The sequence below is a fragment of the Cupressus sempervirens genome, chromosome 5 (genome assembly GCF_028749045.1).
Source record: "Cupressus sempervirens isolate cs-2001-9-10 chromosome 5, ASM2874904v1, whole genome shotgun sequence".
Lineage (NCBI taxonomy): Eukaryota > Viridiplantae > Streptophyta > Pinopsida > Cupressales > Cupressaceae > Cupressus > Cupressus sempervirens.
The window spans coordinates 193,665,635-193,680,079 of NC_143122.1; the positions used below are offsets into that span (position 1 = coordinate 193,665,635).

General features: G+C 33.7%; 1 protein-coding gene across 7 annotated transcripts in view; it reads right to left on the reverse strand.

Moving 5' to 3' along the window:
- UVR8 (Regulator of chromosome condensation (RCC1) family protein) overlaps positions 1-14,445 on the reverse strand; it is a 267,087-nt gene that overhangs the window by 205,973 nt on the left and 46,669 nt on the right. For 4 of the 7 annotated variants that reach the window (XM_089829080.1, XM_089829077.1, XM_089829082.1 and 1 more), the window contains exons 3-4: positions 2,137-2,323; positions 1,186-1,332 (exon numbers count right to left, since the gene is read on the reverse strand). In XM_089829080.1, the coding sequence (XP_089685206.1) occupies positions 1,186-1,332; positions 2,137-2,323 (334 nt within the window). Of the gene's footprint in view, positions 1-1,185; positions 1,333-2,136; positions 2,324-6,170; positions 6,478-14,445 lie in introns of those variants that run through there. The other 3 variants (XM_089829081.1, XM_089829078.1, XM_089829084.1) reach the window with 1 other exon arrangement.

Here is a 14,445-nt window from a genome sequence, read left to right on the forward strand (position 1 = left end):
GAACTACTTGATTCTATATGACACTATTAAATAAATAAATGACATTACTATAAGTACTAGTATTACTCTTAGTAATTCTTTTTTATATTTAATATTTGATTCAATGGTTTTAATGTTCATAATTAAAACTTTCTATTGTTATTGTTTTCAAAGCTATATGTTATGATATTTCTTGGAAATTATTAACGAATATTTAAATAAATTATCGTCTCCAAGTACCCCCTTATCTCTTATTTTTGAAAAATAGTCATACTAGGTACCAATAGTAATCTCTGAGACCTCAATGTCTCCCCATCTCTAGGTGGCTATGATATTATATATAACTATTGACAAATTAAAAAGAGAATTATATATATATATATACACGCGCTTAGACTATTCCTCAATCATTCACTAATTATAGTTAAGAGAATAAGTAGTTTGAGAAGGGAGAAACGTAGTAATTCAGTCACATGACGAGAGGGTTCCAAGACGGGTAAGAAGCTTGAGCGAGTCCACTTGTCAACCATTTTTTCGCCCAAGCACAATAATTCTACCATCCCTTAAGGTAAGTAATTAGCAGAAAAATAAGGAATTAAGTCTTAAGTATATATTGTGAATCAGTAATTGTTTCTAAATTTAATATGATTTATATGTGCAGTGATGTAAGATTAACCACTAGGAATCGGCATTCTCCTAGTAGGTAACATTACAAGTTGCCATTCACAAGTGCAATCCAAACCACAATTGGGAATTTTAGAGATAATTAAGGTCCTAGCTGGGGAACTTGCATATAACTTGGAAGAGATTAAGGTTTTAGAAATCAGATATGGCTATGCATGTTCAATTATAAAAAGTTCATTTCCTGAAGTTCATTTCATAACACGATTGCCCATGCAAATCTGTTTCTTAGGATGCAAATTGTATACTCCAGTGCATAGCATAAGATGCGTTTATTCTTAAAAGAAAAAGAAAACACACCTTATGATATGATCAAATTTCTGAATCCCATTCACCCCTTCAAGTGCAGAGATTAACATGCTCAAAGGAAAACAATCCTTATATACATTCACCAAAAACACATACAAGCAGGAAATACAGCAAAGACATTACAGTAAACCTGAATTATTGATCTACTTCACAAAATTAATGCATCAGATGAAGTAAACAGGAAATGGAACAATTAAACCAAGCATCCAAAGCTACCTGTGTACCTCCCCATCTCTTGTCACAGCAAGACAGTGACTGTCTCCACATGCTATTTGCTTGATCTTGAGTCCATATAATAACTTGATTGGATGTGGAATAAATAAATCAGTGGAGTTTCCATGTCCAAGTCTTCCAAAATCTCCCCTGCAGACAAGGTACAAAATCAAAATATTTATCCAAACCACCACTTGATTCTTGATTGCATGCACTATTTGTTGGAACAATAATTATTTACTTCTCAACTAAAAAACTAAAATACCCAGCTGTTATTTACTGTTCCCCAACAAAAGATCTCAGAAGTTAAAAGACATGCAATTACAGTAGATACCTACAAGCAATACAATTCAAAAAAAAAGATAGTAACATGAATACTCACAACTCTTTTCAATGTAATAAAAGTCCACAGAAATGAATGGAAGAGCAAAACTTAAAGTGAGTGTAGGCTCAACTCTCCATTCACTAAATATCAAACTTTGAAAAATGTTGCAACAATTGTAATTTTTCAATAGACTACAGACGGGGTGACATATTGATGATTAGGTAATGAGGCCTCTTCTTCCATGCCTCTTTCAAAGACAGATTATTCATCCACAAATAAAAAACTCTAAGTCAACAATTGGAAAATTAGGCCAATGGACATTATAATTTTGAGTCGGGGATAAATTTATCAAATAATGTTTACAATTACTTCATAGGTCATATTCAGTCTAGCTGAAGGCACTCATGACTTGATTAAAATTTATTTGTCATATTCTACTAATTACGTTTTCAGTCAAAAGCCTTACCAACCCCAACTGTAAACAACTAAATTTTCAATGGGTGAATTTTATCAAATAATGATACAATTAATTCCTATATCATGTGTTCAGCCTGGCTGAAGACACTCATGACTTCATTCAAATGTATTTATCATATTCTAGCAACTATATTTCCGGTCTAAAGCCTTACCAACCCCAACTATAAACCACCAGCCTGGTATCCGAATATGCTGTTGTATGATCAGCGCCGCAAATTACAGATGTTATTTCACAACCATCAAGATCACTTATTATTGTTGGCTTATGGCGATCCTCTGCATCCCCATGGCCTAACTGTCCATCTTCTCCACGACCCCAAGAGCATACAACATTTCCCGCTGCATCTCCATAAAACAAAATAGCACAGTAAGAGCAGCATTCCACATGAAAATCTAACATAAGAAAGACACTGAATCTAATTAAAGTACAAGGTTCATCAGGGAAGCTCTCGGCAATTTATACAAAATGTGGTACAGAAGAAAAAGTAACCATTATTCAATGTCCCATAGCTCTGAAGATTATATATCCCACATAATATATCAGGGAGCATTTTAACTGGGGCATCATTAAAAGTAAATAATCAAGTGAAGAATCATTAGGACAAAAAACTTAGAAGATTGGTGTCCTACTGAATGAATGAGATGGCCAGAACTAAATTTCCAGTGTACAATCTCTTCAAAAATACAATGCCCTACGAAAACAATTGAGGTGACCAAATTGAATGAATTGCCATACTAATCAAGACAAGCCTTTTTAAATGATAAATGTTGTTACAACCAGTAGAAAATTAAAAATTCAATTCACCAGCAGAGTTAATCATCATTTCAAGTGTTCATTATCAGAGCATTCAGCTTTACATCTATCTAGATTCTACAGTAGTAGTTCAACATTTCTAATTGTTAACAATTATTTTCTTATCCCAAGCATCAAAATAGCATGATTCGAAACTATTTTCATTACAAGCCTCAAAAGAACAATCAATCATCAAAAAAGTACAGAAAATTATCTGAAGAATCAAATAAAGTAAACCAAAAGGCTATACAAGGTTTCACATACGCTGAAAAGAACTAAATATGACATAATTTCTCTTAAACAAGTAACTTGTATGGTAAATTGAAAGAAGCTTTGAGAAAACACTTCACCAAACCGTTCAAATTATTTTCCAATGCAGTTTCTCTGGCAAACATTAAACATTGTTTCATAAGATCAATAGCAAAATGTCAAATGCATTTGAGGTACAGAACATGATCAACAAACCAAAGGATTGATGAGGATATGTTGATGTAATAATTTACAATAAGCTCTTTTCTTTATGCTTATCCAAATAAGTTTTATAATAGGCAGCTAAAATACATATGTGCTTCCTTAATTGACACCTGTTATTTTCATTAACTCATCTCCTCTTGGGCACCAATCACAATGACTAATTTGTGTGAGAGGCTATATAATTGTGCATTCTTAATACTTATTGACAATTAGCAATGAGAGAACCGATTTCTGAGTTTGTATATATAAATAGAAAATTAATAAATAGCTTGATTACCAAAACCCTAGGTAAAGGTAATCCATTTTTCTTATTCTCTAGGGATTTGTCAATCTGAGCATTCCATCCTTTTGTAATGTCCCCGATTTAGCAGGTTCCAAGTGCTTGGAGATGTCAATTTACCATGGCAACTGTCATGAGCTGACACTTAGATATGAGGGCCCTGGTTGTGTGACATGCTATTTGTAGTAATTCAGGTGAGCATGGTTTTCATTTTTGGCAGTGCAGTTGTAGCACCCAGAGTCCAGACTCCATCAGTATTTTATTGGGCTTCAATAATGAGTTGCATAATGAAAGTTAGTTATTCAGTCTATATTAATAAATAACTTTATAAGTCTCTTGTTCTAATTTGATGGTGTAATGAAGAAGCCTTGGCTTTTAAAATTGTTATAAAATGCATTCTTGAGGCAAACCGAACCATCTCTTATTTTGCTTATGCTTTCAAGAAATTGAATGCTGAAGGGTTTCAACATGGGGTTTGGAGAAATTGGAAATTCCTCATTTCTGATCTGCACTTTGAGTTGGTCCAATTGCCAATGAATTGTGCATTTGCTGGTCTGCATTTTTCATTCTGAAATCAGATATCATTTGCTGTGATTCGATTACCTTATGCAATTTGGAGTTGTGGGACGGCTATCTTGGTGTTTGAATTCTCTGCAAGAAATTGATGTCGTTTGGGAAATTCTTTGAGTGTGAACTGGATTTCTATAGCAGCATTTAAAAATTCTACACCTGCTGCCATTTACACGTTGTGGCATTGCTAATACTGAGGGCTGCAGTTTAGTTCTGGAGGTTATAATACTGATTTGCTAAGGTGCATTGACGTGGGTTTACACATTCAGGCTTGCATGGTCAGTCATATTGTAAAGAACCAGGGAGAAAACTGTATAGCATATTTTTAGGGGATTTCACATTGTACAAGTAATATACAATTTAGGAATACAGAATAAAAGTTATGCCAAATGAGACCACCGGTTGAAAGCTTTCCACCATCATATGTCATGCCTTTATTATAATAAGCTTCCCTAAGTTCATAAAAATATCATTATATGATGACAAGTTATACCCCAAAGATAATAATGGCCCGAATCTCAGCCCTTTTGATCATCAGGACAGCTCTAGTATATGTGTTATTTAAATTATTTCATTATTTAGTATGGGCCATAGTTCTTTTCCCATTCCTGAAATGATTTGAAAGGTAAATTCGAAATTACAAATAGTTTTTGGCAGATTCCACTTGGCTCTGTTTTCAGGATGAATACATTTTTAATCCTTGTTATTTATTAATAAAAAACTGTACACATTGTTTGTTTCTTTTCAAATCTACTTGATCAACTGTTATCATTCATGACTCGCTGCAGTTTCAAATTTTAGTTAACTGCATTGCTCAAAAGGGAGTAAAAAGCTAGGTCAAAATTTCTATTTGATGCGTTACTAATACAAGGTAATTAGAATTTTAGTAGGGCTGTGGTCTGCCAATAATTGGTGTATCTGATATATGTTGCCCCATGTTTAAAACCCACACCCTGGTGTGAGCTAGGAAAAAAGGGAAAGTATACAGGATTTATACCCCATCCCTCAAATAATAGAGTTCACGAAGAAATTAAATAAACAAAGCATATATTGTAAGAGATTACAACCGAATAGACATTAATAAAGGCGGGAAAATTAAATATTTGGGGTTGAATTCAAGAACAATAAGGAGAGTAACCGGAATTAGTCCTCGTATTACATAGGTTTAATGTTTCCAGTACATGTAGAGAATACGTAGGTGACTAGGCCAATTACAAACCTACGAACCCTGAACCCCAGAGCAAACACGGCCCTCAAAGCGAGAATATATTATGCCTATTTAAATGCATTCTTAGTAAATTAATATTTTCTCTAATCCTAGCCATTAGGGAAAACCTTAAACTTTCATTGTGACTGGTTTGCAGATGTAGATAATTTGATCGCTGACTAGAAATATTATAACCCTGGGATACTGGCGAGTCGAAAGAAGCCTTAGAAGCCGGGTCTTCACGATAGTCGATTGAGAGAAATTCCCGAAATAAATCTATTCGTAGTTAAATCTGTACTTGCTGAAAGTGGAAGAGAACTTTATAGCACAACCATTTTTCTTCGAAAGGTTTAAGAAGCTTCCCGATATATGCATCAAATGGAAAGAAAGATGTGAACATATTCATTTTCCTTTGAGATTTTGAATAAGTCATCTTCCATAATATTTACTTAAAATTGAACAGAACGAGAAAGCATAATATTTTCCTACTAAATTGAATAAAGCCACGAGTACATTTGGAGAGCATTTTCGCACAATCTTATCATTTTTGACCTGAATTTAGAAATAGACAACTTTTAAACAAAAGGAAAATAAATTATACTAAAGCATCACTGTAAAATAATTTGTACGGATGGTCAAACTCCTCTCCTAAATTAAAAATGATATGAGACTACAGACATGCATACAAATTTAATAACTTTGCATCTACTTCAATCAGAGTACAGAATGAAGCAGAAGAGGAATTAACAAAAAAATTGTAAGTTGAAAGTTGGCAAGCAACAGATAAATTCAGTAAGCCAGCGGCAGGCAGCAAAAACAAACACTGAAATAAATACTTCAACAAAAGCGAGGAGAAATATACAGAGAATTGCAACAGTGTGGCTTGCTCCCGCCGAAATCATCAACGCTCTGCGACACCCTTCCTCACAGACCGCTTCCTCCATATTTTTCTCCAACCCTAAGAGATTTAGAACACAATGGCTGATAGTTAACAGCAACTCTCATATTCAACTTCAAGCCGTCGGAACTAAGTTTTTACTGCCACACTTTCTGACAGTACGCCGACGTCCAAATTCATCTGAATCTTCCTCTCTTTTGGTACGGCTGCGGCCTGGAAAGCTGAGCTGAAATTTTGACAGAGGTAGTATGAACGAGAAATGGGTTGGCGTGATAAATTTTGTTGGAGGACGACTTTAAAAAGGACGGGCAATGGACTCCACTGTCTCCCTCTCATGTCATGTTGGGAGCAGTTAAGCGCCTATTACTCTCCACCACATATTTTTCCTAGTGGAGTCTATAGTTTCAGCTTGCCAATGAATTAAATTACTGCACCTGGTAGACCGTCATAAATTACTTGCATATCCGACGAAGATATTTTCCTTTCGCCACCATTCAACTACTTCGAAGGGCGCGTTTGAAGTTGACGACCGTTGAGTTGTCGTTTTGTTGTAATTACTGTTTTTCGGTATTTTGTTTTTGGCCCCCCAACTTTACACTGTATTTTCCATGTGTATTTTGTAATTGGTTGAAATAAAGCAAAAATGTATTGAAATTGCAGCCAGATTGTGAACAACAGTGCCGTACAGCTGACTGTGAAGTAAAACAAAAAAAATTTGACCATCGCAACTTTTAAGAAGACGGAACAAGGTAGGTATGAAGCCTAGATATAATTCAGGGATGACATGGTATAAAGATTTAAAGCGCTGGAGACATCTTTTTTCCAAATCCATTGCACCAATATTCGATGATAAGGTCTAATCTTTCTTGGGAAGTTTCACAATGCAATTTGTAATGTGCGATGTGGAACAATAATATGAGTGGAAAAAAAGTACATTTATATTAAAGAATTTAATTCAAACTTAGAATTTGGCAAAAAAGCATAGCTTCGGGTTGTTATTAAAGGAAAGGCGAGGTTATTAGTGGCACAACTGAGGACGAGATCTCATCACCTCAAGTGCAAGACAGGAAGATGGAAGAGGCCCAAAGAGACTTGGGAGAGAGAACTTGCATATTTTGCAGGTCAGGAGCGATTGAGACGGAATAGCATTTTCTCTCAGAATGTGCAGCATACAACAACATCCGATCTCTCTATAATGTCATCTTGAGGGCGGACAACGTGCATAGTTTATTTGAAGGGGATAAAAATAAAGCAGACTGCTGATTTTTTGGTTAAGATACATACCAAAAGATTACAAATGGAAAGGAATTCGGAAATTACCTAGTGTGGTTGATCTTCAGTCCCTTAAACTATTTTGGGCTCATGGACATCATTAAAAAGCATTCATTCATTCATTCATTCATTCAATTCAAAAGATATCCAAAAATTATTTCAGAGTTTTTATGAGAAACTATTTAGGGAAGAAAAACATTGACAGGATGTGCATTTGGACTTGGAAGATATATTTGAAGATATCATTTTAAGGAAGTTGAATTCACATTATAATTATTGTATTATATTATAGTTATTGTATTGATCGAGTTAGTTAAATTCATATTACAGTTATTGTTATTGAAGACTTGGAATATGTTGTTTTTTTAAGGCCTGGGCTATGTTTCAGATAAAATGTATCCAAAAAAAAACTTTGAAAAATCTTCAGATATCTATAAAATATTGTACTTTTTTCTCAATTTATTTGTTATTTTTTATTATAAAACATACAAATCATGAAAATAAATGCTCAAAATTTCAACAAATACTATTGTATTTTCAATTTTTTCAATTTTGGTCAAAGGTGCTTATTGTCTTAGCCACGTCCCTTTTTAAATCACCTCAAACAAGAGTTGTAATTGATGGGTTATCAATTGAATGTTATCAAACTTTTAGGCAACATACTAAGGAAGATTTCTCTAAAGTATATCTTGAAACTATTGATGAAGGATTCTTGAGTCGGTTTGATTAAGTGTTTTCTTAAGGAGAAAATTACACACTGTATAATTGGATGGTATTTTATTACATTGTTGAATACTTTTTATAAAATTATTACAAAATTTTAAGCTAATAGAATCCAATCAATGACAAAGATGATAGTAAGACCTAAACAAACCCAATTCCTTTGTGGCAGATTTATGTTGGATAATCTCAAGGACATGTGAATGGGCTCAGCAATCAAGGCAAAATGTTTTGTTGATCAAATTAGACTTTGATGGAGCATATAACATAATGTAACTATGAGGATGTTACACTAGATGCGATTTGGTCCCATAATTTGTAGGCATGTTCAAATGTTATTTAGAGATGTAAGTGCTCAATTAAGGGTTAGCTCAATAAGGTAACATTGTTTCTTATCTTCATTTCTTTGTGTTTTAATTGTTGATGTTCTTGACTATCTTTTGCATAAATACAATCAAATGAATCTTATTGACAACAATCTTATTTCAATTATATTACCATTCTCTTATGTAAGTTAACTTGATCTTTAATTTGATCCCAAAAATATTGTAGAGGCACCTAAAACTCTAACAAAACTTCCTTCTAATCCTATCAATATCAATATCTATAAATAACCATAAATAAGACTAAATTGTCAAAAGACCCAAACACAAGCATATTACAAAGATACCACAAATAGACACTAGAACACATGAGAAGAGACATGGGTATATCAATTTAATTATTTTATCATGAAACACTCCACATAGTCTCAAACCTTCTATATTTTCAAGCGACTAAATATATGATGGTTTGTCAATGAGTATAGTCATACAATACAATAATGTTCAAAGTGGAACTCCATATTTCAAAGACTAAATCTATAAGTTATAAAGTCGATTTGGACCATAAGGTTTAACATGTCCACCTGTTTCCATTGTCATGTACCACTCCCACTAACTACCACTTTAATTGTCATGTGTAACTAACTACTACAATCAAGAAGAAGGTAATAGTCACAATAAAGATATTTCCTCGGCCTCTCATACCCATGTACTTGATGGCCATATACCCATGTCTACAAAGACAAAGTAAGCATGCACGACATTGTCTACAGTGCAACTTATATGCACCTCTTTTGAGTGTATTTCATTTGTATATAAAAGACTCAAGACTATTTAACACTAGTCTGGGTGCCATATAAGTTGCACCATAGCCACCACCAAGCATACACATCCCCATTTGCAGCTCTTGAAGGTAAGATGAAATTATGTTGTTCTATTTTATTATTGTTGGATATTATAATCTCAATATAATTATCCCATGTGGAAAGCCTTATGTTATCTATACTATTGTAGTCTCATATTGCTTTTTCCTATGTAATTTCTATTTTTTTAATATAATTAGCAAACAAACATAGACATGAGGGTCCAGATGCAAAAAGATGAAATTAAAATAATAATAATAAATATAGACAAAAGATTGGATAGGTTGCAAATGAAGACCCAAATGTAACCAACTACTTGCATCAAGTCACATACGAAATGAGTTTGTCATTGAAGGTTCTAAGGAAGCATGGATAAAATAACATAAAAACCATAGTGAAACATAAATCATTCTAAGTCATTCTAACTAAATGTCACCATTACACAGAAAATTGTTGATATATATATATACACGCACACACATTTCAAAAATAATTTCAATTTCATACTTTTGAAGCATTTCTAATTATAGAAACACCTTTACAAATGAGCTTATATCTTTAAAAACACTAAGATAACATAATCTAAACAAATTAAGTGAAACATACTAAAATAATTACATTAGATTTCATACTAAAATAATTGTGTTATATAAAAATATTATTGACCCCTTGGTACCAAGAACACTTTCATAGGTTAAGTCGTTTTCTATCAATTTTTAGGTTTGTGACATAAATCTCATTATATATTAATAATGATTGAAAAAAGTGGTCATTCTTTCTTGTGACACTATAACATTCTTTTCTATGTGATACTTTGTTTGAGGTGCATCAAGCATTCAAATTTTTATTTTTATTTTCCATAAGAAATAATTAAACTCCACTAAAAATATATTGTCTATGCAACAATAGTAACAAGGACTATATGATATAGCACATGAATACATTCAAAAAGATGAAGGAATGACTATTTATGTTGCCTAGCTCTATGTTGGACCAAATCATTTCCTCCATGAATATTGCTTTGATGGGAAATTTCTCTTCATGCCCAACCATCGCCATGGCCCATTAATGGGTTGCTAGAAGATAGAAACTACAGGGGATTGTGTCTACACGTGTCATGCCAACTGATATATTTCTCATTGTGTTTAAAGTTGAATACTACATCATTGGTCTTCTTGCCTTAGGTCCTTGGACTTATGGTAAATATCACATATTACTATGTTAATAGAAATTGAGCAACTTTTATTAAAAATAACATTTGTGTGGATGTACCTCTCAAGTCTTTCATTGGAAATCTAGGCTAAACATATTTTCAAATGGATTTTGAACACTTTTGGATAAAATATTTCTACAAACAGCGTGACCAAGGCCAAATCCAAGTTAGTATCTACACATTCATGTGTGAATGTAGATATTAAATAAAGTTCTTCCTAATTTTAATTCTATGAAATATAAGTTAAGGAATGGACATGAGTTATAGCATTAAAAAATTACTAATTTATATTGTTAGACCTATTTCAAACCAAGACACTAAGTCTTAAAGTCCCACCAAAATATTATCAAAACCTAAAGGAGATAAATATCTCTTTAAACAAGGAAGCAACCAAGGAAACCAAGAATTGCTAGTCATTTACTAGAAGGGGATACTTAAAATAATGGAAACCCTAACCAAGGTAAGTAGTCCTTTTAAGGAACACAATAGGGAAGGTTTAACTGAGGAGATCCTCTTAGAAAAAGTGAAACTCTCCTTCACACCCAAATCAACCTCATATAAACAAGTTGAGGGTATTCTCTCATCAAAGCTGCTATCCACCTACCATATATTTTTACCCAACCCCTCTACATTCTCTCGAACTGTAAGAATAACCTACTTACTTGGTACACCATGAGTGGTTAGGTTTATTTGGGTGTCAAGCTAATGAATCAAACAAAGTAGGGGTGGACAACCCAAAAGATTGGAAGAAGAAACAAGAAGATTGATGTAGAGGTGAAAGTTAAGATTGGTCACCCTTTGATGTAGGAGCATCTTAGGTTCGTAGCAATCTTGCATCAACCAAAACTATGTGTATTCTTGTTTTCCAGTTTGTGCAGTCTCTGAGTTTTCTTTTGTTATTTTTTAGTTAAAATCTATTGTTATTACAAACCTTGTGGTGTGTTCTTAAAGGTCATTTTGGATCTTTTTCTAGGATCACACCTTGGTCTAATACTTTTTGAGAGAAATCCAATGGGTTCTTAGGGGACCAATTTGTTTTACATGTTTTATAGCCTTTTTTTTTTTTTGCAATCTTCCAAAGTTGTTTCTTCATTGGTAAAACTTAATTGTGCAGATCTAAAGGTTCTTGGGTCCTTTATCAACATCTCTCTTGGATTGTAGTTCTTATTTTCCTGATTTTGGAGAATGTAATCCTTGTAGGGAAGACTTTTGGCTCGTGTAGTTATATAAATTTTAATAGTTGTTCCTAGTTTGGGGGGATTATGGATTGGAGGACAAGAGTATATTTCTGAAGCTAGAGACTAACAAATACATTGTATAATCAAGATTGTACACCTAGCATGTCATAGTGGATGTTACATATCCATTGTAATTAAATATGTTGATGATAAGAAATTTGATCTCTATTATCTCTCAATTGTTCTTTATTGTTTCCATTGTGTTAATCTTTCTATAAGGATTGGATAGACCTTTCAAGGCTCATCCTATCCTTGACTACAACAAGTGCTATCAAAGAAAAGTTGCATTCCTTTTGGAGGTTGAATCTTAGTGATGAACTCCTAGATTTATTATTATGGGTGGGAAGAGTGAGGATATGACATGTAATTGTAAATGACTTGTGTAAAGATGGTTTGTTGAAGGAGACATGCAGATCCATCCATGATGGATGTATTGAGAAAAAATGTAGATAGGTTAGAAGATGTGGAAATTTCATACCAAAGTAGACACATTGAAGATGTAAGTGAATATAAAAAATAAGTTGAGGAAGAAGAAATGTCATATCTAGAACATGGAGATGAAAGACTCTTAAGAGCCATTTAACCAAAGTGAAAGAAACTCCCCATTATAATCTACCTGATTATGATGGCAAGTTATATGAGTTGCTTGTTTGGATCATAGAGATACAAAATTACATTGTATTTGAGGGCACAAGTGAAGATAATGTTGGACTCAGTGAGCCCACTTGGTATGCAGACTAGAAAATGGCGATGATTATCATGTAGCATCACAAGACCTTGAGTGAACTATCATTGATTAGTAACTGGTCGAAGAAGACGAAGAAGTTGCAAGTCAATGCAACTATCGATAGAAGAGCATACTAATTAACATGTGTATGATGACTTAATTGAACTCATGATAAGTGGAAATGAAAAGCGAGCAATGAATCAAGGAACGAGTCTAAAGGGCCACTAAGGATGTGACAGGATGAAAGGAAAATCAGAGACAGTGATGTGACAGGCATCGAGGTCAAAGCAATTGATGAACACAAGGATAGAAGCTATATATAAGTTCATAGAGGCATTGTTGGGCCTGCCAGTCTAGATTCTACTTGTAGGTATCAAGGGTATTATGTGACCATCTTAGGTATGCAATTCAAATTTTGAATGCATCGAATTTATGTGGGATTTCTTTTTAGACAATGGCACCCAGATGTTGTAGAGTGTATAAAAACACTTAAACTTCATTTTATGAAGTTTTTTTTCATGTTGAGAGTGAAAGCTTGTGAAGAAGATCACAGTTACAAAGAATAGAGACAAACAATAGACTAGTTGTCAAGGACAAAGAGAAAGAAGTGAACAAATGTAGTTCATGAAGCAAGCCAAAGAAAGGAAGTATATCAGAGAATCTTCAAAGAGTTATAATAGAATTCTACAAGGAAAGATAGTGTTCTTAGTAGATCATTCATTTTCATTGCTCTCTTATCATTGCATCTACTTGTAAGCTCCTAACTAAGAAAGCTTCAATAGTAAGATCTATAAATCCTCTCACATGGTACCTCCTAGAAGGAATGTGTAAATCCTTTAACTAGATAGCTTTAACAAGCTTTTGTAATCCTCGCAAGTTATGAACATTCCTAACATAATGTGTTCTAAAAAATAACAATTGTAGCCTTTAACAAGGCATCATTTAACATCCATTAAAAGGCTAGTGGGTATATTATTCCCTCCATGGTTTTGATCCTCTCGTCGAGGGTTTCCACGTGCAAAATCCATGTCTCATTGATGTGCATATTTTTGTGTGAGATTGCATAGTTTAAAGTGTTTTTTATTGTTTTGTTGTTTCTTATAACACTAGTGTCAAAGGTTATATAGTTTCGAGCACACCAAACCAGTTTAAAAGTTTGTCCTGATTCACCCCTCCTCATACCAATTTGGGACAACAATTAGTATCAAAGCATATACCCTAGCAATAACGAGCTTAAAAACTTGAGGAAATATCTAATAGAAGCCTTCAAACTACATAAAATAGCTCAACAAAGCTTTCCGCACTATTGAGAATTTGAAGGATGAGTTGAGAGAGACATTGAGAAAAAGGAAGAAGCTCAATTACAATCATGAGCTCATTTCAAACAACTTGAAGATCAGTGTGGATTAGAAGAATTTGATGAATCCATAAATGGTCTCAAGACTTAAAACAAGAGGCTTAAGAAAATCATTGCACATGAAGAAAGAAAAGGAAGAGTTAGCAACAAGAATAAGAAAAACAAAAAAGGAATGAGATAGTATCATTCTAGCCAAAGATGAAGTTGAAGAAGAATAGACAATAGCCCTAGAGGCCAAGAGAATAATTGAGGAAGAAATGAGAAGAAGAGATGCACAATTACTACAGATGGGAGAGGACCATAATCATCCTCACGAGGAGTATTTCACTCAGCTAACAAAACAAGTGCTCAAACTAATTGAGGAGCTAAAGAGCATGAATGAGACGAATTAAAAGCTAAGGAAGTTCAATGAGAGCTCGGATAAAACAGATGAACAATTGTGAGCTCAGAGGAGGAAAAAAAGTACCACTGATCTTGGCTATGAAGGTAACAACAAGACTGAAGTTGGCGAATCATCTGGTGAGAG